At 38.9% G+C, this 27713-nt stretch overlaps 1 protein-coding gene across 1 annotated transcript in view; it reads left to right on the top strand.

Moving 5' to 3' along the window:
- GPR158 (G protein-coupled receptor 158) overlaps nt 1–27713 on the top strand; it is a 184804-nt gene that overhangs the window by 5924 nt on the left and 151167 nt on the right. The window contains exon 2 of the mRNA XM_059841506.1: nt 9564–9669. Within this exon, the coding sequence (XP_059697489.1) occupies nt 9564–9669 (106 nt within the window). The remainder of the gene's footprint in view (nt 1–9563; nt 9670–27713) is intronic.

Raw genomic sequence — 27713 nt, 5'->3', positions numbered from 1 at the left:
GTTGAATAAGTTGAAGATGGGGGTTGTTTTGTTTTTGTTTCTTTTGGATTTTGTTTTTTAATTTAATTTTATTTTGAATGAAGTCTTGTTCTGGATCATTTGCAGGTAACTTTATTCTGAAGTTTGGCCAGATTGTGCTATATCTTAATATTTTCTGCCTTCCAGAGGTTTGCTGCTTCTCTCAGGTATTGGAAAGATATCCCTTGATGCAAAGATAATCTTTAGTGCGCAGTTAAATTGAGCTGTTCTTCCCTAAAGGCAGTGTAATGTAGTGAATTCTACTGTACCATTAACAATTACTTGGACCACTCCAGTGTTAGACTATGATGGGACTCTTAGTTAAAGAAACATTACTAAAAGCAGATTAAATAATGGAGGTAGAAGTATTTATGACAAATAAGTAATTTCTTAGGGGTTATGTATTATATGATTTATTATTCTGCTAAATATTTCAGAGCTATTAAATTGCTTGGTAAAAAACCCCAAACAAATGTAGACATGAAAAAAATAATTTTAAAAATGGGTAATTTTTTTTATTTTAGATGTGGTTTAATTTATTCCTTTACCCCTTTTTTTAGTTTTCTCTCATCTCTCTTCAGTCTGAGTACTGAACTAAGAGAAAATTAATTTTAATTGTTTAAGGAGACTTAAATTTTTTGTGCCATTGTGATATGATGTTAGTTGTATAATGCAGAAAATATTTTTAAATTGTGAGGTTGACATTTTTTATAACATGTCTTGGCCCTTGATTGAAGGTGTGGGTGGATTTAGAACAGGTTTCAAAAATGAAAAGGAATAATTTATTTTCTAGAATTTCTGAAAGTCTTGGATTTGTGTTCCTGAAAAGAAGTTAAAACAAAAAAGTCTCTTAATAGGCTGTTTGTGGAAACCCTCAGGATATTTTAAGTATTTTTTAGGCAATTAGTTATGTCCCTGCCAGCATTTTTCATATGAGGTCATGGAGAGGGATAGAAAACTGGATCTTGATGAAACATAGGAAGGGAGCAATAAATATGGATTTCTCTTTCAGAACCATGATTCAGCTTTCTTCAATATTGGAGAAACAGAAATGGATCTTTGAAGAAAGAAGTTAAATATGGCCATGAGAGGATTAAAACACATATTGCATTCATGTCCACAATTACGTAGCACATGCTAAGTTGCAATAAAAGCAATTTTTGGTTTTTTGGGTCAAACTTCTGTTTCCAACTCCTGTGTTTTCCACTCCCATCACCCTTGGGCCAGACTTCCAGCACAGTAGGATATCAAAGCTCTTTTGAAGGGGATGGACATGTGGCAGTCCTTACTATCTGGGTTTCAGCTCCAGGACTGTCATCTATTCTATTTGTGAGTGTGGGCTGAGACAGAAATGTTCCTAAATGTAAGAAAAAATGTATTGTTGTGTTAGGTCAAATAAAAGGTTTCCATGGCCCTTGCTCCAAAAGCAGCTTCTGGCAGGTACTGAAGGAAAAATGTCAAGTTCTTCTCTCCTGGTTATGTCCAATTTACCAATGATAAGCAACAAAAAGAAATTGTTTTCTTTCAGACCTTATCTGAAGGACTGGATAGTAAGTATATATTAAACTGACCTTCATAATTCTTATCCATGTTTTAACACATTTTTGTCTTCTGCAATGTAGTTTAGCTTTGTATTCTATAATATATTTATGTATTCCATTGTAGCCATCTATTGTGGGTTCTGTAGTTTCCTAGTTTTAAATGCACTTCATGAATCTAAATTCATTGGCAGACCCCATATTCTTGAATGAATACTTTCCAACGTGTTTTATTGCATCTTTTCTGCCTCAGCCAGGTTTAGTTGTGGGTTATATTAAGCATTTTTATCACTTGCAGACTTTGTCATGGCCACTCATTTGTGAAGTCCAACTTGTTAACTTCCCTGAATGTGAAAGCTGTTTGTTTCATTGATTCTTTCAAGACTGATGAAAATAATTCATTTTTGTCAAAAGCTGTCTCTGCTCTGAGCAATTTTTGTATCTTGGTTGTGTATTGTGTTAGCGATTCTACTTCAGCCTTCTACTTTCTGAGGTATTTGAAATGTTTTTAGTAGAGCCTATCCTTCTAACATGTGGTTTCTAAAAATATCTTGATATCTTGGTTTTGTCTTACATTCTTGTAGCTTGTATGTTCCTCCTTGCCCAGGTTCATGCCTTTCAATTTCTTTTTTTTTTTTTTTTTTTTTTTTTTGAGGTTGGCTTCCACTTTCTTCTGAGTTTTAAAATGACCTTGTTACCTTTAAGTAAATTTTCGGGGTCACAGGATTTAGTATAGTTAGGCTGAGACCTAGGATTCTTCTATTGCAAAAGCTCTTTGTGTTCCTCATGTAGTTTCTTCTGTCATGCTCTGTTCCTTGGGACCCTTTCTTTCCACCTGCCTGTTTGCCCCCATGGATGGGTAATGGAAACGTTTAAAAAAAGGAACCTGAATTTGGCTCCAAGACCTCATTTCATAGAAATAATCTAATGTGAGTGGTACTTTACCATCACTGACACATGGCATTCCTATACAAGGTGATGCTTTGGGACAGAGTTAAGATGGTAGCAGCAACTTGAGCATCCTCAATGGAAAAAAAAAAAAAAAAACAACAAACCACCAAGCTCAAACCATCCCCACTCCTCAGAGATCTAAGAAAATCTCTGACTAAACTGCGGGGGTATCCCCAGTGAGGCAGCACTGCGTGCCATAAATATGAAGGTAGATTTAAATTTGAAATAATTCTTCAGACAATAGGATTCAGCTTTAAGTATTCTGCCCTTGAAGTACTGTTTCAAATGGCTTTGAGAGACTTTCTTTGCAGGTGAATCCTAATTTATGTACCCACACTGCTGTACCTTACTGTTCAGTTCATTTTAAGTGGAAGCTGGTTCTCCTGTGAAAATTTGTGTTGAAAAGCAGCAGTCATACTATGGCTGAGGAATTAGGGAAGTGTCTGTCCTATTGGTAAGGAGTTGGTGGTGACCCTGTGACCAGGCCACAGTCGTGTCTCATGTCCCAGCAGCCTTTTGTGAGTCTGGCTGCTTGTGCACAGTAACAACTTTAACAATGTCCAAGTGATGCAGAACCCTAAATCTTAACTTTCAAAGGCTGAACCTGCAGAAGCTGCTGTTTGTCAGCAAGACTTATGGCTGAAATTCATTTGTGAATTTGACACCAGGGTTATTTTTGGGTGGTGAGTTGATGGTACATGGGAGGAGCCTCAGGTGTCAGGTAGTATGCAGTATTTGAAGATTAATATTCTTGAAAGTGGCAACATCCAAAATGAGAGTGGTCAGAAAAGGCAACTGCCCTGAAAACATTGGCTGTGCAAAATACAGTGTGTATTTGTCTATAGGAGTGGGCATTTGCAGATTTCTGATGGCTGTGGAGAACTTGTTTTTCTTATCTCCTTGTTTTCTGGTAAAGAGGACTTATGAAGGACAGCATGGAGGGCTGAATGAATATGACAGCAAGTATCTAAGCAGCTGTTTAGATGTGGGTGATGATGCTCACTTCAGTGTGTGATAACCATCCCTTATACTTTAAATAACTAAAAAGTGCTCACAATGCTTATGGGCACAAAAGTGTACAAGCTTAAAGGGCAAACTGTGCGTTTTTCTGACTTGTGATGACCTCTGTGCCAAAAAAAGCTTTTAAAGATCTAGAGCACAAGGATACTGTTTATCACCATTTAAGTGTTGGCAGGCTATTATTTTGTACAATTCTGGTTTAAGGTGACTGGGAGAAAATGAACACGTTCGCCCTGATTTTTTTTTTTTTTTTAATGATGTAACAGTGGAGGCAAAAAAAATATTCTGTGGATAGGTTTTACAACATGTTGTTACAATGAAATATTATAACTACTGAAACTATCAAGATAGCTAGTAGTTTGAGAAAATAAGCTTAAATCAATTTCTGGCACAGATTTCAAGGCAAGCAGCATGCCAACAAACAGTACTACTGGAAATACAGACAGGCATTAAAGCCTCTTAAATCAAACCTCTGACCTGACAGAAAATCCTTGATGACATCATTCTTCAGTGCTTATCTTATATATAATTCAACTAATTCTTTCTTAACTGCATGTTTAACATAGACATGCAATCCTTAGACATCTCTTTTGTGTTTGTAAGGACTGTAAATTGTGTCAGGAAACAAATATCTATTGTTTCAAGGAGATTAACAAAATATACTTACTAGCCAGATGGTCCACAATTACCAGTAATATTGTTATTAACTTATGGCTGTGGCTTGTGTTCAGCCAGGCAGCATTGCCAGTGTGGATGAATGTGTTACTCTGACAAGCTGAGTCTACTCTTACACCCTTGATATTTGTCTTGATTACTTACACCAAGATAGCAACGCTGCAATTATTCCCAATTAGTTCGATAAATATAACACAGGTCCTTATACATTCTAGGAGGATGTGTTCTTTCATATGTTCCATTTTCTGAATGCTGAATCAAAAATAACTGAAAATGTGGGTGGCTAAACTGGCTGTGCCAGCTACTGTATTAATCACAGATGAATTTCAGAAATCGATCGTGTACATATTGGTGTGCTCTGTGTAATAGCAGTGGGGTACGAGTCTGAGATGGTGTTTTAAAATGGATCTCAAATGACCTCATAGAAGTCTTGTACCATCATGACATCTTTTATAAATGCCACATATACACTTAATGAAGCTTTGCTTTTGAAAGCACCATATCCTCAGGTAGTTTCAGACCCTGGTACTACTTCAGAACTGTGTTGTTACTATGCAACATGTATTGCAGAGGTCTAGTGAAAAAAGAAGTATATGTACCATGGGGGGCAACAGTTGAAATCCTGTGGCAGTTTGTAACTGTTAGGAGAGATTGCTTTCCTGCTCCTGCACTGTCCTGTTTCTTCTTGCTGTGATTTTCACCCCAGAAACTCATAAAGCTCTGAGAAAAGGGAAAACCAGAACAACTTAGCCATGTCAAATGTTCAGGTTGTGCTACAGAAGAGCTGCAGATGGGAGAAGAGTGTAGGTAAAAAAGTTTGCATTGAGTTCATGAAGATTGGGTTTTGTGAAAGACAAAGAAAAGCTTTAGTACAAGAGAAGCAAAAGGAACATGTGTTTAGTTTGAAATGAAAGAATTTTGTAGTATTTCTGGAAGAAGTATTATGAAAATATTTTTGAGCTTGGATAGCTTAACTGTGATCCTGACAAAAATTATGCATAAATTGAAAGTGCAGGTGGAAGAGAGCCAGATAACCTGGGAGGAATATGAGACTCTGTCTGAGCGTAGCTGTGATCATGAGTATCTTGCATCAGCAATAGTGTGGCCAGCAGGACCAGGGAGGTATTCATTCCTCTGTACTCATCACTGGTGAGGCTGTACCTCAAATCCTGTGTTCAGTTTTGGGCCCCTCATTTTAGGAAAGATATTAAAAGGACTGGAGCAAGTCCAGAGAAGGTCAGTGGAGCTGGTGAAGGGTCTGGAGCACGAGTCCTATGAGGAAGGAGCCGGGGCAGTTTAGTCCAGAGAAGAGGAGGCTCAGGGGAGACCTTACTGCTCTCTACGACTGTCTGAAAGGAGGCTGGGGTGAGGTGGGGGTTGGTCTCTTCTTCCAAGTGAAAGGACAAGAGGAAATGTCTTCAAGTTGTGCCAGAGGAGTTTTTCATTGGATATTAGGTAAACTCGCTTCACTGAAAGGATTGTCACGCATCAGAACAGGCTGCCAGGGTTGAGTAACCATCCCTGGAGGTATTTAGATGTGGCACTTAGGGACACGGTTTAGTGGTGGCTTTGGCAGTGTTTGGTTAATGGCTGGGACACAATGACCTTAAAAATCTTTTCCAAGGTCTTTGGAATGAAAGCTGCTGAATGGAAATGTGTACTTTGTGACACAAGATGTTGGGAAGTCCAAGACCTATAGGCTGATCAGTCTCACCTCAGTCCCCAGGAGGATGATGGAACAAATAATTGTGAAAACCCCTTCTGGAACACATGAAGAGGAGGAATGTGATTGGGAGTAGTCAGCATGGACTTCTGAGGGGGATGTTGTGTTTTACCAACTCAGCAGCCTTCTGTGTATAGATAGCTGGTGGTCATCTGGAGGTCAGTCACTTTTGATGTACTCCTGGTGGGCACCGGTCTGACATGAATCACCAACGTGTGCTTGTGGCAGAGAGAGCCAACAGCCTCCTGGTTGGTGAGAGGAAGTTTTGCCAATGGTTGAAGGAAGTGATCCTTCCTGTTTACCCAGCCTGGTGGGGGGGCCCCATCAAGAGTGCTGTGTCCACTTCTGGGCTCCTCAGCACAGGAGATAGGGATGTACTGAAGCAAACCTAGTGCAAGGCCACACAGATAGTTAAAGGTTGGAGCATCTGACATACAAAAGGACTGAGTAAGCTGGTACCATTCAGCCTGGAGAAGAAAAGGCTTCAGGGGCATTTTAGTGTGTTAGTACCCGGTGAAAAAATGTAAAGGAGAGAGAGACAGACCTTTCTCAGCCTTATTAGATGAAAGGATGGAAAGCCCAAGAGGCACAAACTGAAATACAAGAAATTTCATTTAAACATCAGAAATCTTTTTTATGGACACTGTTCAGTCACTAGATTGGATTTCCCAGAGATGGTGAAGTCTCCATTACTGAAGGTATAAAAACCCCCCAGTTTAAGAGCCTGCTTTGAGCTGATTGGATTCATCACAAGAGGCTTCTTCCAGTGATAGTTGATGTATGAATCTGATTTTCACATATATTTTTAACAAAGTAATTGTATTAAAGAGCTTTCAAAGGATGCAAGTTCTTAAATCAGTTCTGATGTGTGAAGTCCAGAAGTATATTCCTTTCTTTCTGGTACATGACTCTGAATGTTAGAATGCTCTCCTGCTTTCTGATGCTTGTCCCATTGGAACATGCCATGAATTCTCCAAATTGCAGCACTTCTGGTACAAGGCCATACTCAAATGCCTTCTCAGTGTACTTAATGGCCCTAATTTCTCTGGCTTATGTGTGTTGTCTTTCTCACAAGTAATCTCTAGGTAAGTTTTCTTTGGAAAATATTTATATCCTTTTTTTATTGGCACTCAGCTTCTACAGGGCTTTCTCGTGATACCACACAGCAAACTCTTAAAGGTGTTTTCTCCTCTTTAGGCAGTGATTAGTTTGTCCTATATTTGAAATCTGTACTTCTCTTTGCAGAAATGTTTGAGGAAGGAAAGGTGGGTTTCCTCTCCTACTAGTTAAAAACAAAATGTACACAAGGGAAAACCTTTCCATGTAAAGGAAATAAAACCTTCTTCCATCAGGTGCTTCAGGTGATTGGGTTGCGTTTCTATTAAAGTTGAATCATCACTGCTTTTCCTACTGTATAAAGTGATTTCTTTGGAGTAGTCAGGATGATGCTAATCCTTGATATCATTGCCAGTGTGAGTGGTGTATAACATGAACTAGGAGAGCAAGGAGTAGTGTTGGTTCTGGTCCTGCTGCCTGCTTTGTGCCTGTATGCAGCCATGGGGAGAGTGTTCATTTGCAGAACAGGTCCTGTCCTCAGCCCACACACTAATATTTGTATTAGCTCATAAAGGTCCAGAAAGTGTTAGAAACATACCTGGTGGGATCTACACATGACCAGATGAGTGATCTGTTGTCTCTACTGGTATGGACATCTGAATCAGGCACCTTCTTGCCAGGTTAAATTTGTAATCCATTGACATCAGCATTTTAAAGAGAAAATCTGTGCAGTATGACAGTTTTTCCTCTTGAGGTTATTGCTCACCCAGAACATGGAAAAAACAGTTCCTTGGGATAGAAGCATGGTTTGAACAGTCCCTGGTGAAACTACTGTTCAGAACAAGTGTACAAAGGCAAAAACTAAAAGTGTATCAGAATATTCCTGAAGTGTGGTGTGTGCTATTTTAAATTGAACTTGCTAGAACCAACACTTAAGTATTTCAAGCAATTTCTAAATGTGCCCAGCATTATATTGTTTAGATTCTAGTCAGGAGACTGAGTGGATTAAGTGCTCCTGTACTGTCTAACTTCCTACTGTCTGTTTTATGTAATTTTCTCATGCATTTTTCTGACCACTTACACGATGTAGTTGTGTTTTTCCATTTACTGTATAGCATGCCTGAAGATGAATGTCCAAAATCAGCTGTTGTGGACTCTTGCTGTACTGGGGTCAGATATGAGGGAACAGTATTGTCCTGGTTTTGATCAAGCTCACTCTTATGTTCTAATTTTGATTGTATGTATCTTCTCATATATATGGCTCCGTAGCTATCTTGTTGCTATTATTGTGTTATGAGCATTAATTAAAAGAGGGAACACACTTTGAGGTGAATGAGGTGCTTCTGAGATAGAGGCTGGGCCATGCCCTTGTTAGTTCACAGCCTGAAAGAAGGGAGATGAGGGTGTTTGTAGTTGTGGAAGTCCAGGCTGTGGAAATGAAAACATCTGTCCCAAGTGGCTGAAATGATCGACTTGACAGAAATGGTATTCAAGATGTAAGAATTTAGCACAGAGCATTCATCCACTATGAGTGAGTTTGTGTAATGATTTAGCAACTAGAAATTGCATATTGACATTTTTGTCAAGTCTGGACCACAGCAAAGCAGTCAGAGATGACATGCTCTGACAAAATGATGCTATAAATGTCCTAGGTCATTCTGAGGAATATGTAAATCTTTGAAGGGTTTTTTTTTTTTAAGATATGGAACTACAGTCTTGTACCTTTTTTCTTCTGATAATCTTCAAGTTTTTTATACAATAGAGTGTCAGCATTGAAATTGGCTTGTTAGCTTTTCTTTCAAAAGAATTTTTGAGGTAAGCTGTTGATGAAACCTAGAGACTTCTTGGTATAGGGCTTACACCATTTAGATGGTCCTTGAGGACATGTGTGTAGGAAACTTTTTTTTTCCTTCACAGACATCAGTGGTCTATTGGTGGCTTGTGCAGCTTTCTGATGTTGTATCAGGTTTTATTGCAGGGCCAGCTGACAGAGGTGTGGGGAGAGGGCTTGGATGCCTGCTGGAGGAGGATGTTGAGCTGCAGAGAAGAGGCCTGAATGTCTCTGGAGGCTTGGTTGTCTCTGGGGAGAGTACAAAAAAAGGCTTTTTGCCAGTTGTTTTGGCAAATAGGATTCCCCGGAGCAAAGGGCAGAGTGTAGTTTTTGCTGGATATGGGGTGAGGTGCAGTGTCTGGTACCTTGCACTCAGAACTGCCTGGGAAGGTTGCTAGCTTCAGAAAAAGTAGTGCAACTCTTTCACTGTGTTTATTTTGGGTCTTTGCTGCACAGTAAAATATGAAGGGCATTGCATTGTTTGAACATACAACTTGTTCTTAACTGCCACCCTAGTCTTAATATGTTAGATTTACTGAGCTCTTGTCCATAGTATATCTCAGTAAAGTCTAAAATAAGGATGTTTCTGTGACCATGGCTCTGGGAGCACAAAACTTTTCTGGTTTTAGACATTTTATCAAATTCCATATTTAGAAGAAAGATGTAGTTCTGCTTTTCAGGCTACAGCATCACAAAAAAGCTTAACCTATTTCTGCAGTTGTGTTCAAGGCTGTTTCCTCTCTGCTTTCAGAGGTGTTGTCAAAGTCGACATCAATCTGCAGAAGGTGGACATTGACCAGTGTTCGAGCGAGGGATGGTTCTCAGGGACACACAGGTGTCATCTCAACAATTCTGAGGTAGGTATGTCCCTAAGGGACCTCACTTCAGTCAGTAACCAATCCTTACGCTGAGCAGTGTTCTGTAGTATAAATGTTATGTATTTTACAGACATTGAATGTGGTTTGTGGGGCTGAGTGAGGTGTTATGGAATGCATGAGTTTCAGGAGTGCCTGCATCTCAAAACTATTGATGTTGAAACAGAAGCAAAGTTATTGTGAAGAGATAACAGTTACAGGGAAAAAGATTACCAATGAAAAAATTTATAAGGTTCTGCTTTGCGAGTCAAACAATTATTTTATGCTCAAAATCAAAATTGGATTTTAGTGTCAGTGTCACTTATGCTTGGACAACTTTGCAAAATGTAGTAGAAGTAGCTGAAATGCTAATGGTTACTATTCAGAAAAACACGGTCATTTGATAGAGTGATACAGAATAACAGGCAGAATTGGATACTGTAATTCCTTCTTAGTAGAAATGCCAACATTTTGACAGAGCTGACTAAAATGTTTGTGCTCAGCTCCTTCCTGCTTCCCCTTTCTTCTGAAGGTCTGTGTCTGGTTCCATCTGTCAGAAATCATAGATCATTTGGCCTGGCCTGTCATATGTATTCAATGAAACTTTTAAACAAAATACATTTTGATTTTTCCTTTTAATTCTCTGTGTAAAGGTGATTTCAAAGGCACCTATTTGTTTTCTGTGAGAATAGGTACCTTGTGCACTTCTGTACTTTTGGAAAGGACAATTAAAATGTAGGGGAAATTGACATTTGTCTACCAGAAGTCAGGAGATGTTTGCCTCATTTTCTGTAAAATGCCAATTTATCAAAGCCAAGTCTACATTTAGAAAAACAGTTGGTTTTGATGAATTCAGCTGCTAACATTTTTGAGCAAGAAGAACTCAGAATTTTTGTAAACATCTTTTTTTGGTATTTTTCTCTTTGATTTTTTCATGAAATAAACTTGAAATGCAAAATCAAGTCATTGATAAAGACTAATTTAGGACTAAATATTTCTGCAAGTAAAAAAGTTTATTTCTCTGCCAAGTACTTTCTGACTTCTGATTTGAAGGGAATACTTTTTAAATCACTCCCATTTCTTCCTAGAAGAAGATACTGTTTCCCATGTGATCTGCTAAACTTTGTTTTTTTAATACATTCTGGTTATCCCAAATGTGATAAATTACTTTGGTAAGTGCTCCTCCTCCTCCTAATGTCTTGTGAGCAAAACATGTCAGCAGAGGGGTGGGATTGTAAACTGCATCTCTGCAACCAAGAATAAAAGGGAAAAAATCCAGTCCTAGGTCTCTTGTGGCTTGGTCCCAGTTGGCAGCTAAGTACCATGCAGTCATTCCTTCATTTCCCCTGCCCTCACTGCCATGGGGTGGAGAATTGGGGAAAAAAGATAAAGCTGGTGGGTTGAGATAAGAACAGTTTAATGATGGAAACAAAGCGATATAGTAGTAATAATGATAATAAAATATGCTATTACTATAATGATGGGGAGAAAAATGGAAAATTAAACCTGAGAACAACCCGTGATGCACAATATCACCTGCTGACCCATACCTGTCCTGTCCTCCAGCAGCAAGTGACCCCCCTGCCCAACTCTTCCCAGCTTATATATGTGCCACCAGGCAGGATGTTCCGTGGTGTGGGATGTCCCTTTGGCCAGCTCAGGTCAGCTGTCCTGGCTCTGCTTGCTTCTTGTGCAGAGCATTGGAAGCTGGAAAGCGCTTGACTGAATGCAGGCATTGCTTAGCACACCGGTGTTTTGGCTGTTGCTATCTCACAGAGAATCCAAAACACAGCACTGTACCAGCTACTGAGCAGAAACTACCACAGCTGAAGGTCCAGGAGAAGGCCCCATGTGCTGCTTTCCACACTTGTGTCATTGGAACCCACTGTGTGGAATAAGGGTAACTTACATAGTTGTGCAACCATATTTTCCACACAGTTTTGCTGATAAATGCTAATGAGATCATATTCCCTGTGCTCTCTCTTATCTACCTAGGAGCAGTTAAACAAATACCTGCTGATGGTTGAATGCTCTGCCCCCATTTACAAAGTCTGTCTCCAGCAGAGTAGGAAGAGAAGGGAGATCTCTGGATTTCCAGTTCTGCTCTAGTTAGACCCTCCTTGACCACTTCAGTTTTGTTTGTGACTTGAGTATTTACTGCAGCATAGCCTCTGTGCAGAGTTCTTGATAAGCCTTTGCCATAGTGAATTTCTGATTTGGCTCTGAAAGTGTTTACTTCATAGCCCATACCATGTGGCCAGGCCACCAATACCATTAAACCAAAGGCATAAAGCTCAATATTTAAGATTATTTTAAAATTTTGGAAATACAGCTTCCTTCTTCCCTAATGCTATGAAAATAGAGAGTGACTTTATGCAAGAAAGGGAGGAAAAGACCAAAGTTATGGATTAATCAAAATGCCTTTATAGTGGCTAAAATCTGCTGGACACGTGGCAGACAAATTCTCCTACTTTCTGTGCTGTTCTGAAGTGTTTATTTTCTAAATAAAAATCATTTGAAATGAGGGAGATAGAGGTGCATGGAAACATATGGTAAGCCAGTGGTCTGTATGTGCTAGACAGAAAAAAGGGAAGGCATGGATGGGATCCAACTTCTTCCAGAAAATAGAGACTGTTGTTGGAAGTACTGTGTTTCCTCCACATAGTCTGGCACAGCAGTTCTAGGAGATGATGCTAACTGTGGCACTGGGATTTGTCTTTGGAAGGTCATCAAGAACAACCTGATTGTGATGGAATAGTTACAGTGTTAGTCCTTGCTTGGAAAAAAACGGTGTCAGGTTGAGTGATTTAGGAATATTATGATTCAAATATGCAAAATGCTGAGACATACTAATCTTCCTTAAACTTCCATCTGTCCTTAGATTTAGGTATTCCTTAGGATTGGTGGATCTTAAATGACTTCCTTTATGTATGGTGTCCTCAAGTACAAAAAACAGAAAAAAACCAAGCACTGAGAACTTTGATTTCCCCATTTTTAATTCAACTACTTAAATTTCTAATATGTACTGGATTTTTTTCTGATTTGTTCTCTTTTGTGGGCAGTACACATACATCCCTGATTTTATAGCAGCCTAGATGAACAAGAGTGCCCTTCTTAAACCACAGGGTAACTGGACACTGCTCAACCTAATTAAGCAGGAAATTAGGTGATACTTAACACAGGAAAGCCAAATTGCAGCCATGGCTCAAGTCTATTTCAGTTGTTATGCTTTTCTCCTTTTTTTTAATAACTGGATCAGCCAAAAAGAGGCTGATGGCCAGGTGGCTTTTGTGAGAGAGAGCTTCATTCTGCTTCCTGCCTTCTACCTTGACTCCCAAATAGGTGATGGCTTCCCCAAAAGCTATTGAGCAAGATACTTGCATTCTCTGGGGCTGCAACAAATATGACAATTATGGTAGTATCTGCAGAGTTAGAAATAATTAAATTGGATAGATCATAAAATGATGCAGACAAGTCTGAAATTTACAAACAGAAAAAGTGTAGCTACCCAATAACAAATGCAAAGTAATTCCACTGTACAGGCAGTGCTGTACAGTGTACGGTCTAGGCTGGTAATGGGAGTAAGGAAACATGCACTTTTACCCTGTTTGAAACCCTGGAAGACTTTTACTATATTAAATTTCTTCTCCATAAATGCTGACAGCAGCTGCTGGCACTTTTAGTAACAACTTTAGAGTCCTTGTGGAGCCTCCAGCAATAATGTCAAGGCTAAGGAGCATCTGAAGAAATCAGCTGGTGTGGCCCCTTGAGCTCGGCCGGGTCCTTCCAGCCAGCAGCGTCAGTCTGGGAGCAGTGGCAGCAGACTCCACACTGTTCCCCTGGCCTTAATGAGCCTGCTAACAGCTTGCAGTGTGAGGCAGACTCAGCTGACATCCCTTTGGGTTACAACAGTATTCCACAAATGACAGCGTGCAAAAATATCTGGAGGAAATGAGGGAAGCAGAGTAAACAAGAAAGCTGCAGTGCTGTCTGTATACAGTGGCTGCATATCCATGTTTGTAGAAGGATGCATAGGCCTACTGTGTGTTTATTTATTGTGCACAAACACAAAACCAGCTGAGAAGGGAAAACAAATGAGCAGTGCAGCCAAAATCTTTTTTCCATTGTTTAGCAAAACATTTTGGTCCATCATATTTTAATATACTCTATGCAAGGTTACAAGCAACTGAGCAAGAGGGAGGTGGGGACTGGTTAAAAATAGAATTGTAGTGGGACTGGGTTGGGAGGGGGTGTGGGGGAACTCAGTGCTTTCCAGGTTTTTCAAGCAAGTGCTTTTCAGTGCCCTTGTCAGACTGGGAAAAGGCTATTAATGTGCACAGTCTATGGGAGGGGAACTGTGGCAAGAGATTAGCATCTGAAGTCATAACCCACTGGGTCATAGTCAGTGTCATTGATTTTGCTTTTTACTTGCATGTATTTTCTGTCCTATCCATTAGGGAAAGTGCAGTCAGAATTAGAAGAATTTGAAATCAAAGCTGTTTGATGATTCAGTCTGAGTGAATGGGTTTATGGACTATAGTTAGCTTCTAATTTGGAAATAATAATCATTCTTGAAGCTACAGATTGCATTCAACACAGGATAAAAGCAGTACCCAACCAGAGCAGAGAGCATGTCAGGATATATTTTGTCTTAAAACAACATCATTAGTGGTTGAAAACAAATACTAAATGCTATATCAAATCCTGAGCTGAAGAGGGAAACTAAGGCAGAAAGGGCAGTGGCTCACTTCAGTATGCAGGTGAAGAAAACATAGCCAGCATGTCTTGGATTCAGAAGCAGACAGGTGTATCTGTTCTCTCCAACAGCTCAGGGTATTTGAAGAGCATGCAGTAGACACAAAAAAACATTTTGGATGCTATTTTAAAAATAACTTTTGCATCATCTGCATTCATGGGAAAAGTCCCCTTATGACAGTAAACCAGATCTAATCTGGCACTCCCCCAGACACTGTTACATAAAATAAGGTGGAGGTTTGTTGGAGTTCTCAGTGATAAACAAGGTGCTATGAAAACCAGCTTTCAGTTTAAGGAAGAGCCAGGTTGCTTAGCTACAGCATTGCTTTAAAGACAAAAAATTTAAATGAGTCTGTGTTTTGCAGGAGCTAATCTTGGTTATCAATGTTTTCTTCAAAGAAGAAAACCTTTGCAAAAATTCCTTTCATCCTAGTTAGCAGTCTTAACTTGAGCATTTAAATTCGTCTGGGTCAGTTCTATTTGCTTTGTTTTTCTTCCCCCAAAGTTAAAACATGAAAAGGGGTAGATGGTTGGCTGAATGATATTGTCTGTCAAATTAAAATAGCTGGGAGATTTTTGGTTTGTCTTGCATATGACAGGTGATGTAGCATGACATCAGTTTCCAGTTCTTTCAGATCTGTGACTGCAATTTTTGGATCTTTCTCTGCTGAACAGAGATAGTCAGATGATCCTGTCAGGCAATGCTGATTAGTTGTGCTGGTGCTTCTTCCTGTTGTGTTTGGGAAGGGAAGAGGTGAGGCCCAGAATTTTAGCTGGCTGGTGGAACATGAGAAAAATATACATGGTGGGAAAAAAGGGGAAGTTGCAGAGAGGGGCATGGATGCAAAGAAGAGAGAGATTGAAAAACTGTGGCTGGGGCAAGAGAAGGAAGGTCAGGGTGCATTGGGAGGCACAGAAAACCTTGCAGGGAGGAGCGTGGGGACTGGAGCCAGGCTGCACCATTCTCATGGCAGTCTGGCTGTGAGTTGCCTTTCCCAGAGTGGAGGGCAGAAGCTGTAGCAAACCCAGGCATAAACAGAGCACAGCTTCATTCAGAGTCCTCATTTGTTATCACTATGTCCAGAGGCTTGTACAATGTCTGAAAAATGTCTCTAGTAGCATTAAGCACAATTAGACATATGCAACTAGATAAATATACAGCATTTTGGTTTCAAAGCATCTGGTCCATTCTGTGAGGGATTTGACAGGCTTATCTTGTGAGGTGATACAAAGACTATTACCCCCATTTTACAGCTGTCCCACAGGCAAAATTATCTCTAAACTGATTTATTAAAATTGCAGAGTGTTCTCCAGGTGTGTGAATTACCTTCTCCAGAGTTTGACTTCTGCAGAGAGGTGTGCCAAGCATGTGAACTGAGATGTGCTCCAGCCAGGGCTCAGGGTGGATCATCTTCAGAAATGGGTTTTGGGGTGCATCACAGCATGTACCCATGCTTCAGATTCTTCCAGCAAAACTTAAGCATCCTGATATATTTCTGAAACCTGTGTCTGATGAGCTTCATCGTTTTCTTAGTGATCTTGACTTGTGATAGAATTTTGGTCAAAAATTAAATCACCCAAACTCCTCTTAGATAAACACACCGTTGCTGTCATTGCAAAGGACACAGCTTCCTGCGAACTGTGCAGACTCTGTTCTTGAGTTACCTATCAGTTTACTCAGGTAATATTTTGCAGAGGGTTTTTTTAATAGTTAATATAGGAAAATTCTGCTCATACCTACGTACTGCAGTTATTTTTTTCTTTGAAAAAAAATAGGGTTTTTTGGTTTTTTTGAGAAAGTTAACTAATAGAAAAAAACTTGTCTTACTTTAAAAAAAGCTTTTATCAACTGTAGTAACTGTTTTTCCTGCTTTTTTCATAGTTCATCATACCTACAAAAGAGGCAGGTTTAATTTGGCCTAGAGAATAAAGGTCATTTGTTTTTCTATAACAAATTAAAGTTATCTTGGAAACATATTAAAGCTCTCATGAAGAAAAACTGGAGACAATAGCTGCTGAATCTTTATATTCAAAACAATGTACTGAATCATAGTAATAACCTTAATGGAAAAAAACTAATTTAGCTTTATTTTTAAGCACATTTTTATAACACTAGACATTCAAATACAGTCACTTTTGTTGGTGACTTCTGTTAAGAGGCAAATGCTTTTTTGCAAACGAAGAATGACTGCTTTTGGGTTATCTATGCTTTTGTTTAAATCTCAGTAATTTGTATGACCTTTTTATTCTGGTTTGCATTTGCCAGTACTGTAAACTGATGGCTATCAAGGACTGGTGTCCTGGAAATTTCTTAGCCTTTGCTAACCTCAAAATCATCTTTCGTGTTTCTTTAATACTTTTTTGTCCATTGCTGTTTGAGATTATGAATGTACTAAGCATCAGTGCTAATATGGGAATGCAGAACATTTGATTTTTGATCTTCAGATTTTTGAATATTACTGCCTTTTTGTGTTTTGACTATTTTGTAAGCTGAGTTTCATCCTACTGCATTTCTTTATTTTTCATCTATAAGGATTTTATTCCTTTTTTATCACTGAAAAAGTAGTGAAAAGAAATACACGTCTTCCAAACATCCTATGTATATAAAATTCCTAAGATAAGTAAGATATTTATTGTCATTGATTATTCCTTAACTTATAAAAGATGGTGAGGGAAAGTAGAGACCAATCAGACAATATTTGTTAAATTGCACTGTCTTCTTGCTGCAGGATGAGAGCCCCTCTGAAGTTAAATTTGGTCCCCAGATTTACCACAAATATTATCAAGGCAACCAGTTTTAATTTACTTGCATGAAATAGGTAGTAGGATTTGCTTACTGAACTCTACTCTTTTTGTCAGAATGTAATAGCTACATTTTTTTCACCACTAATTACATCTAAACATAATTTTAATAATTTTTAATAATTTTTCCTCTTTCAAATATGGTTGGCTAGGGAAAAGAAGTATTCATGAAGAGGTATAACCATGCATTCTAATTTAAGCAAAGTGAGTCCCATGCAGCCACCATAACCATAGTCTTACTGTTACATTTTAAAATAAAACTAACCCAGTTGGCTTGACCTGAGAAACAAATTGAACTTTCTCTATAGCTAATAAACTGAAATATTTGCAACCCTCAAATATTTTTGTATGTTTTTATATTAACAGTGTATTTACACTGTGTATTAGCTGTGTATTTACAGCTAACCTGTGTATGTATGCACATGTATGATCATTGTATAAATGTGTGTGTCTGAACATCCATATATACATGTGCTTGGAGCTGTGAATTGCTGGGTCCTTTGCATAGAGGCATTCTGCCAGAGCAGCTTTGTGCTGAGATGTTACAGAGGCTGGGAGGGGACACTGGGGCTTGCTTTGCACCCCACCCCATGCACCAGCACAGGCTGCAGGGCTGAGCAGCTGGGAAGCAGCTTTGTGCAAAAGGTTCAGAAGGTCCTGGTGGGCACCACATCGACCATGAGCCAGCAGCGTGCTCTTGCAAGGCTTGCACAGCCTTGGGGGCTGTGTTAGGCAGAGCTTTGCCAGCTGGTCAAGGCCTCCTCTGCAGGGCTGTGCCCACTTCTGGGCTCCTCAGTTCAGGAGACATGGATGCTCTGCAGGGGGCTCAGCCAAGGGCCACCACAGTCAGGTGTTTGTTGAATGAGGAGAGACTGAGCAAGCTGGCACTGTACAGCATAGAAAAGAGAAGTTTTGGGGATTTTCTCTACTTAAAGGAGAGACAGATTCCTCTCAGGGGTAGTCAGTGACAAGGCAAGAGGTAAGGCATCATGTGGAGGCTTGTTACATGACAAAAGCCATGTAGACACGCTCTAGATAGCTGAGAATTGGAAAAGTACCGGACCCAGCTAATCTGAGTCCCTGCACCTGCAAGGCTGCTGTGGCCTTGGGTATAGCTGTAGTCTGATAGCAGGATGGTGTAGCTGAGAGCAGAGCATGAGAAAAGGGAGATGTAAGTTGTAAATAATGAGGAAGTAAGAATAACCAATAGACTGCTTAGCTTACAGAATATGCATGAGGTTATTACGTGTTGTGCTTAAATGTCTGATGCTCTAATCAATAAACAAAGCTTGCTGAACTCTCATATTGAGCTGTCCCGAGCCTCCCTCACTGTGACAGCATCAGACTGAAGCAGTAAAAAAACCTTTTTTGATTACACTATGAGGGTAGTCAGGCAGCAGAGCAGGTTGTCCATGGATGTGATGGAGTGACACCATTGGTGATGTTCAGAATGTGTGGGGCCCTGGGCAACCTGGTTTAGCTGAGCCTACTCTGAGTAGAACTTGGGACTGGTTGATTTTCAGAGGTGCCTTCCAGGCTCAGCTGCTGTGGGATTCTGTGGTCAGCTGCTCTTTCATCCTTTGTAGATTAATTTTTCCTGTCTGATGTATTCCAGAAAACAAAGCCTTCTGAGCTTTGTATTTCTACTCTGCTTTATTTTTACTTGTCTCAAGACTCTCTTCTATTGCCAGCTGCTTTTGCTTATCACTTTTTTCTGTTAAACTTCTAATAAGTGTGTGAAGATGTGCATGTAAGTTTTTTGAGAAATCATTTGCTTTAGACACTTTTTCTATAACAAGCTCAACATTTTTTTCTTCTACTACAATAGAAGAAAGGGAATCAATATATCCAGATTCTTATTTTCTTAGATAATAGCTATCAGCATCTCAACTTACTTTTAAAACTTCTCTGAAATTGATTTAGTAGAGATAACATTAAATTTTGGATTATGCTGGCTTGCTGCTTGCGCAAGGTTTTAAATATTTTTATCCCTTCATATATTATCTAAGTATCTAATGGTTAAATCTTTGAGTGGATGGAAGATCTAAAATATAGATTTTGTGGTGCATTTAATTGGACTACAAATGCTGCATTATAAATTGGGAGTTTTCCAAATAGACTACAAGGTATAGAACACTGTCCTAGAATTAGAGGATTCTGAGGTCTATTTAGTAAATTGTTATAGGTTCTTTTGAAATTAAGACATTCTGATACTTGTTTTGATCCTGAAATGCAGTGAAGCAACATGAGCAGTGCATTTTCCTTAATGAACATTTTTGAAAAGTGTAATTTTGAAATATGAAAATATGTATTTCAGGTAGCTTCTCTTGGAAATTATATAATTTGAAAGACTGGTAAAACTTGATTAAAAATGTGCATTAATCTTCATCCTTTCTTATGGGGAGAAAATGTAAAAAGGACACTTGGAGAAGGTCCTGCTCTATGATAATGGCAGGTGGTTTTGTGATACATATTGAGCATTTCTAGAAACCTGTCTAGCAGTCAAAGCCCCACCAAATGCATGTCTTTTTTTTTTCCTCTTGAAAAGTTTAGAAACTTTTGATACCATTTGTCCAGTTCCATCTCTAATGATATCTATCTTATGCTGTTGGATATTCATGGTGTTATTTTAGCTCAGCCAAAGCATCTTATCTCTCTTACAAGAAAGGAAGTCAACGAAAGTAGCACTCCAGAGCTTGTAAATTTCTACCAGCCATGATAAGACATCATTACCTTCCAAAATATACAAGACATGGCACAAATTGATTTTAAGCTTGTGAGAGCAAATATTTGCTCTGTAGTGCTTAAACTCCGTAATTCACGTTGTTCCACTGCCCTTCAAATAAATACACTGGCTGAAGGAGGCATTTCTTGGTTGCTTAGTTATACAGAATTTTTATATGGATAACTAATATGTGATGCTTGTTTAAAAGAAATGGCTAAATAAAATGCTGCTGTCATCCTGACATGAATGTTTGGGAATACTTTTGTGGAAAATGGTGAGACTGATTTTTTTACTTTTTCTTGGTGGAAGAATGAGTTTTAATTTTTAAATTTGGGTTTTCTCTGTAATAATGATTGCTTTCTAAGGGACCACTTTATTGCTACATAGACTGTGAATAAAAAGCAATTCTCATGAAGTATTATTCAGTGAGCTACTTAAGGAAGAAATATTTTTGCATGTTTAATGCACATTTCAGCTATGTTTCATTACCATAGGTGATTTAATGTTGCTTTTAATTATGCATAAGTGGATTATTCTAACTGCTTTCTAGCATTGTTTTTAAAAAATGGTACATTATAGCAGTCATTTTTGTTACAAGTGTAACCTAAAAATATTTTCTTTGGTGATTACACGATGATATGGGGAGACATTTTGCATCTTTGTCACACTGCAGCAAATTTAAGTGTTTCCCCTATTTGTGTATCTTTATTGTAACACTACTACATGGTGAAAATGTTGAAATACCGGTAATAGTTGAGATGTGTCAAATTTAAAGTCCTTGCTTCTCAGAGAATTTTCCAGTGGCTTTACATTAACTGTGTTAGAATTTGTATGTGTGTAACACAAGAAATGACTACCATGGGTCACAGATGTGGGAAGGAAAAGGAAGTTGGTGTGGGTGGGAAGCACTGTGTATGGCCCTGGGGCCACAGCAGCTGTCCCCGTAAACTGGGGCCACAACCTTCAAAGCCCTATCCTGGAAAGAGTGATGAAGAAGAGGAGAGCTTGAAAAGCATGAATTCCATACAGCAGCTGTGCACTCACCTTTTTAGTAAGAATGAAAGCATAACATTATTATAAGGAAATAATAACTCACTTGTCCATTGTAAGCATCAAGCATTTGACAGTACTCTTGCTCTGCTCCATTTGTTTTCTCCAAAGATATAAACACTGTTACAAAGAACAGTCATTGTGGTTTTGAGTTTCCCCCCCCCCCCCCCTATTATTTCTTGCCTTGGTTAAGTCCCAAATAATTTTGGGTTGCAGGTGTGAGAATGTTTGTCATTATCCATTCAGATCATCCATAGCTGTATGGCTTTATAGCAGTAGCTTTACATTAGGAATTGGTCTTTCAGTCTGTAGCATGAAGACTTCTCACTAATATCATTTGAATCCTTGTTGATGCTGAAGAACAGAGGCAGTAATCTGTGATCTCAGCAGAGAGGAGTGGAGCTGCTGACCTGGTGTGTTGGCCCTCAGAACTCCAGTTGTGCTTTGTTCTGTGACCAGCATTTTTGAGTGCATCCTCTGTAGAAAGACATTTTAGATCCTGGAGGGAGAATGAAGGCAGGTGGGATATGTTCTTCCCTCTTGCAGCAAAGGCTAATCAGCTCACCATTCAGGGGATCATTCTCTCTACCACCTTTCCAGGAACTATTGATCTCTATGTTCAGTTTAACCATGAGTACAAGCAACATGCTCTTAGTAAATACAGTTCTGTGGACATGATCCAAATTGTTAAGATCAGTTTGGTTTCTGGCAGACCTTCATTCTGATCTGGAATACCCTTGTGCAGGTTAAAAGGAGTCTTTTTCTGCTTCCTCTTTTTGAAAGAATGTTACCAATAATTGTTTTTGTCTTTTGATACAGTGTCATAACTGGGACAATCAGACTCTTTTCTTTTTACCTTTTTCCCCTATCAAATCCCACACCACATGTTGCCTTTTTTGAAAAAAACAACCCCAAACTACTGTGTAAATTTTTCTTAAGTCTGCAGGTTTTTTTTTTAATTTGCAGTCTCAGCTTAGCTTTGGGTTTAGGTCGTATTCCTTGTTTTGGGAAGTGTGCAGATGTAAAAGCTGCTACCCGTGAGCAACTCTGCCTTGAATCTGGTTTTGCTTTTCTCCTCTCTAGATTGTCTACCCACTGAAAGGCTTTGGAGTTGCAGCTTTTCTAAGATTATTTATTTTGCCTTGATGACTCTGAGTGCAAATATCCAGTGATGCTGGGGATATTTGCCTTGTTAGCCAGGAAAATCAAGTACAAATATGGCCCAACTTCTTCTCTCTCTTGTGTTTAAATACAAACCAGATACCTTCCTGGAAAACCCTTGTTAGCCATTCCCATACTGCTGAAATCCAGATAGAGATATTTTATTTGAATCCATGTGGTCTATTAGGTGGTCATATTATATCATCTAACACTTGCTTTTATCGTAAAATATACAATGAAGTCTCAGAAATTATGAATAATTTATCATAGGTATCTCTGGTCCTGTGCTCTTCCTGGGGAGCTCCACTGGACTGGTCACATCTCTTCCTGAAAATAGTCTGTAGGAAGAAAAACAGCAACTAGATTTTGGATGCCTCCCTGAGACTGGCACTTTGGCTTTTACAGAGGAAATGCTACAGGTGCGAGCTGAGTGAATCTTCTTCAGGACAGATAAGGGAGACATCCCAGCTTTTAAAAGCAGATTGTACAGTTTGCTCATTCACCTCAAACCACCATGGCCATCTGTAAGGAAAAAGTTCAGAGTCAGAACAGTGAGCATTAGGCTGAATTTTCTTTTTTGCTATTTTTCTCTACCTGTAGGAGGTAGGTTCTGCCTGAAACTACTAGCACTGATCCTGTGAGAGTTGACTCAAGAAGCTGTGCTCTGAGTGACAGGAAAAGGTTATGTTTTGGAAGGTTGGTGAGCTGTCAAAACACCTAAAGATATTTAAATTGCTTTAAAAGTGACTGCCAAGTAAAACCTCATTTTTAAATTCGTGTCCTTATACAAGAAATAAGTTAATGGCATACCTTTCAGGGACAGAGACTGACAGGGTAGTTCAACTTCTGTTAGCTGTATTCATAAATATTTTCAGTGAAGTCATGAGAAAGAGCAGTTACTTTCCAAGCTTCCTATCCCTTTTCCTTGGCTTGAGTACAGTATACTTGGTTACCTTTTCTAGTCTGATTTACAAATTGCTTTTAGGAGCACTTTACTTTGGTGACAATAAAGGTGTCTGGATTCCTTATGTCTGTAATGTAAAACCCATCACACTGTTTCCCAGTAAAAATGGGCTTTTTAGGCAAGAGTTCTTAATATTCGTTTCCACAGCTTCATAGAACCAGAGCAACTCTGGCACATTACAAAATATATCCTCATTATCATTTCTCCTGAAGAAAGAGTGCTGGGGCCCTTCCTGTGAAGATTAGATTGTGCCTCAACATTCAAGACCATCAGAACTGAAAGCTCAGTTAATGGCATTCTGACAGAGACAAACAATTCTTTGGGAGAAAGAGGAATAGATAAAAACACTATTTTGAAGGAGTGCTGAAAACCTCCCTCATTTTGGAATGTACTTTGAAAGGACAGATGCCCAGTTTGTCAATACACCCAAGCAAATTCTGACAGAGAAGCCATGTACTATTGCATTGGACAACACAGTTCAGCATCTTCTAGGTGACAATGAGAAGATCCTCTCTTAAGTAAAAAAAACCCCTAGAATTCAAAATTTACAATAGTAAGTAAAAGGTGCTTTCATATATAAAAAATAATGAGGGAAATATTACAAAAAATATAATAAATTAGTATAATGAAAGATAAATGACAGGAGCCTCTTCTAGATTATTTGAGAGAGCAGAGTGATGATATTAACTAAATAAATCAGATGGGGAAAAAGCCATTTTATTAAGTTTCAAATATGTAAACTGAGAAAAATGCAATCCTGTTAATGTAATTGTTTTTATTAAGACAACTGAATCATTTTTATTCAGTAGAGCACTCCATAGAAAGGTATTACATGCAGGTTAGAACTAACTTACATTTTAGACTAAATTTAGACTTGTATATGAATCTCTATCAGGCAGTATTTTTTATTGGTAAGTCCCTGGGTTTAATGTTAATTTTAGATTAGCTAGAATGAAAGTAATGCTGAAATAGTCCTGTAATAAGACTCTTTTTACCCAATAAATATAGTTCTACCATTACAGGAACCAAGCAATTTTCAGATAAAGTAGAAAAAGTTGTTCCCATTGCAATGCTGATGAGCACCTGTGAATTTAGTTTGTCCACACAGTCTCAGGGTTTTCAACTCTGCCATGTGCCTGCACCCTAAAGTCCTACATGAAAGTCACTATAACAACCTGGGCAGGCCAGGCAGCCCTGCTCAGCTGCTGGACCAAACCTTCTGAGTTCTGGTGTACTGACTTCAAGCACTATTTTTAGGGCTACAGAAATTTAGCACCTGATAACTTATGTTTCAGGATGACATGAGAGGAAAAATATACTATTGTTGAGGAGTTATGTCTCAGTTTACCTCTGTCACTGATGTTTGGCTGTAATTTTTTTATGACAGCAGAGTAGCTTCAGTTGAGAAGCAGAAAATTCCTTCCCTACTGCAAAATGTTCTAGCAGAAAATTAATGCAGAGAAGCCACAGAGGAAGTGCCTTTTGGTTTTGAGGTGCATGTCATCCTTTCAAGGGTAGTCTAAAACATTAAAAAAGGAAAAAAGAAAAATAGAAAAGATGGGCAGTACCACATGTACCTGTGCCGGTAAAGTCAACAGAAGCTGGTCTGGTCAGGTGTTTAACTTTTCCTCATTGGAAGGTGCAGCCATTGACTTCAGTTTAGGACTGAACCTTTCACTACAGAACTTTGCTGTTCAAATGATTGAACATTATCAAACAGCCTTTTAATTCATATAGTAGTGACAAAGACATTTGAAAGCACTTAGAAGTTTCCAGAACTTTCTAAAACACTGGGAGAGAAATTGCTGTATTATAAGTTCACAAAAGTATGTGTTGTTTTTGGGTAAAAAGACCCTAAACCTGTTAAAGTAACTCCTCTGAAATACCTTTGTTCTTCTTTCCCCTGTGCAAATTTTTGGGCACAAATGGACGATTGTCTGCCAAGTCCTGCCTGAGTGCTTGAGCTTCACTCGTTCAGTCAGGCAGAGGTGCCCAGTCATTGGTATCTTCCCTGGGGCAAAATCACCTGTTCTATTTTACAGGCATGCCTGCAACACCTGGGAGTTCATTAGTATTCTATAGCATACTGTGGCCTTTCAAAGGACAAGAGTTTCTGAGGACTTTCTTGGAAGAAGGTGGGAAAACCATTCTGTTTTGGTTTTGCTCTGCCTGAGAAGTCAAAGTAGATCAAATAACTCCACTATGCAAACAAGTAATGGATGCATTATTCATCTCTGTCGCTCCCATTTCATGCATTTTGTATATGATCTATTTCCTTCCATTTAATGAAGAAGATAATACCCCCTTGGTCCTGCACTAAGTAGCTCTTTTTTTCTTCTTTCCCCCCCTCTCCTTTTTATTTTTACAATGTTATTGCCAGTGCTGTGTGGTAAGAATGTCAAGTCAGGGTCAGGGTCAGTTTACCCAAAGTGAAAAGGCTGGACCTACTTTTAATTCAGAGCTCCAGCAGCGGATTTGTTTTACTGCTACAGTCAGTAATGGATACATAATTGCATGCCTGGATGGAATGAGAAACGCTTGATTTGAGAATTAGGCATTCCAAGAAAGACCCAACTAAATTTCTTCGTGGCAGTGAGCACATCTTGCAGCTTGTTTCACAATTCACTCCTGCCTTGACGGGAGGAATGCTATTCTACCACGAAGATTAATGCTGATAGGCTGATAAAGGGTTACATTTTGCCCTTGCTTACTCAGGGTTTACTTGAGTGTGACTGCACAGATTCCAAGGGACTGCTGCTGAGTTAGGCTGTGAGTTTATCTCCAAGTCTTATGTTCCTGGGCAATTTCAACCTGAGGCATTGCTCTAGCAACTGGCATGTGCAAGGGGATTAGTTCCCCCAAAAGTTTCAAAACATGACTCAGAGATTTTTAAAATCATTGCTTCTTCCCTTCCTTGCTGTTTTATATTTGCGCCTACTACCTAATTTCTGTGTTCATGATTTTCTGCGGATTTTCTACCCTCGAATTTCTACCCATCCAAACTCAAGATCTCAAAATTAGTCTGTACTCCAGCTTCTTTATATGAGAAAAAAATCAGGTTTATGTTTGTCCAACCATATTAGTGTATTGTATAGATACCACAGGTTGAATTCAGATATAAGAATTAAATTCATTTATCCACCTGAAACTAAGTTACTTTGTCTTTTAGGAACTTGAAGAGTATTTTTCTCTGAGGTTGTGTGTGTGTTACTGCTAAAATTAGGGGGGAAGATTTCCTCAACTTTCTTCATATCCAGGTCTATTGCAGGACCAAACTCAAGAATAATTTGAACAATTCAGAATTGTTTAACACTGAGTATTAACTGCTGGTATGTGTCTTAACTTTTTCCAGTCCAATGTTTTAATGTTCCAGGTGTTGTTTTGAACTTGCTTTTCCCAAGTATTTTTATGCACTTCACCTACAGTATTTATCAGTTAATCACTAGGTAGCAATAAAAATTAATCACTAGGTAACAGTAAAGAAAGGTAAGCAAACTAATATGTACATGTAATCTGTGAAGAGGCCACCAGGGCTTACCCTGTATGCTGACTGTACCAAGATGGAATTTTTATTTATGAACCATTACTATAATTAAATTCCTTATTTTTTTTAAGTTTGTGTATTCCCACCAGAAAATGAGAAAAGGAGGTCAGAAAGCATAACTATAAATACACAAACTGTTTTTGGAAGCAGACCTCAGCTCTTAGAGACTTTGAAAGTTCAGTTCCTTTGTGACAGATAGGGCCTGAGCAGTCTAAATATTCTTTTTCTATGAGTGTAGTAAAAAATTAAGGAATTGCTTTTCTTGGGGATTTAATTACAATTATCTGTGTTGTCTTTCGTGGCTGTAGGGTAGTAAGAGCTTAATGGCCTTATTATAAAAAAATCCCACCATGTTAGGAAGCAATCCTTGTTTCAGTATAACAGTGCAGACAACAACAGGAGAAGCAGCAGTTAAGGAGCCAACAATGAGGTTGGCTTTCACCCTCAAATGAAGACTCTGACCTTGAATCTTTTCTCAGATTGGTTCAAGGTCCTAGGTCAGACCTCTTCTGCCCAGAGAAGTTGTGGATGTCCCATCCCTGGAAGTGTTCAAGGCCAGGTTAAATGAGGCCCTGAGAAACCTGGTCTAGTGAAAGGTGTCCCTGCCTATGGCAGTGGGGCTGGAACAGGATGATCTTTCAGGTTCCTTCTAGCCCAAAGCCATTCTGTCATTCCATGATCAGGAACACATTAGGAAAAGGATAGAGGGACTTAAACCTCAATAGTATTGAAATGCCACCTTAATTTTCAGCACAAGCTTAAGTGCATTCCTGATATGAAGTCTGGCTTGGGAGTGACTGAAGAAATGAGTTCAGCACACTGTAAAACTCGTCTTCAATAAGAAAAGTATACAAGAGCATCTATTTGGATTTGTGGGCTACCCATCTTTGTAGTGAATTTTTGTATGCCTTCAAGAGGAGACTTGTAATACTGACAAGGTTTGTTTGATAGGAAAAGATATTTTCACAGTTCAGTAAAGATAAAAGTGACAAAAGTTTGTCCATAAGACAACTTTCATCTGCCTAGACCAGTTAGCAGCAGTAGTG

This window comes from Haemorhous mexicanus, chromosome 1, assembly GCF_027477595.1.
Source record: "Haemorhous mexicanus isolate bHaeMex1 chromosome 1, bHaeMex1.pri, whole genome shotgun sequence".
Taxonomy (NCBI): Eukaryota; Metazoa; Chordata; class Aves; order Passeriformes; family Fringillidae; genus Haemorhous; species Haemorhous mexicanus.
The sequence above is the reverse complement of the archived record's forward strand: the minus strand, read 5'-3'. Positions and strand labels throughout refer to the sequence as shown.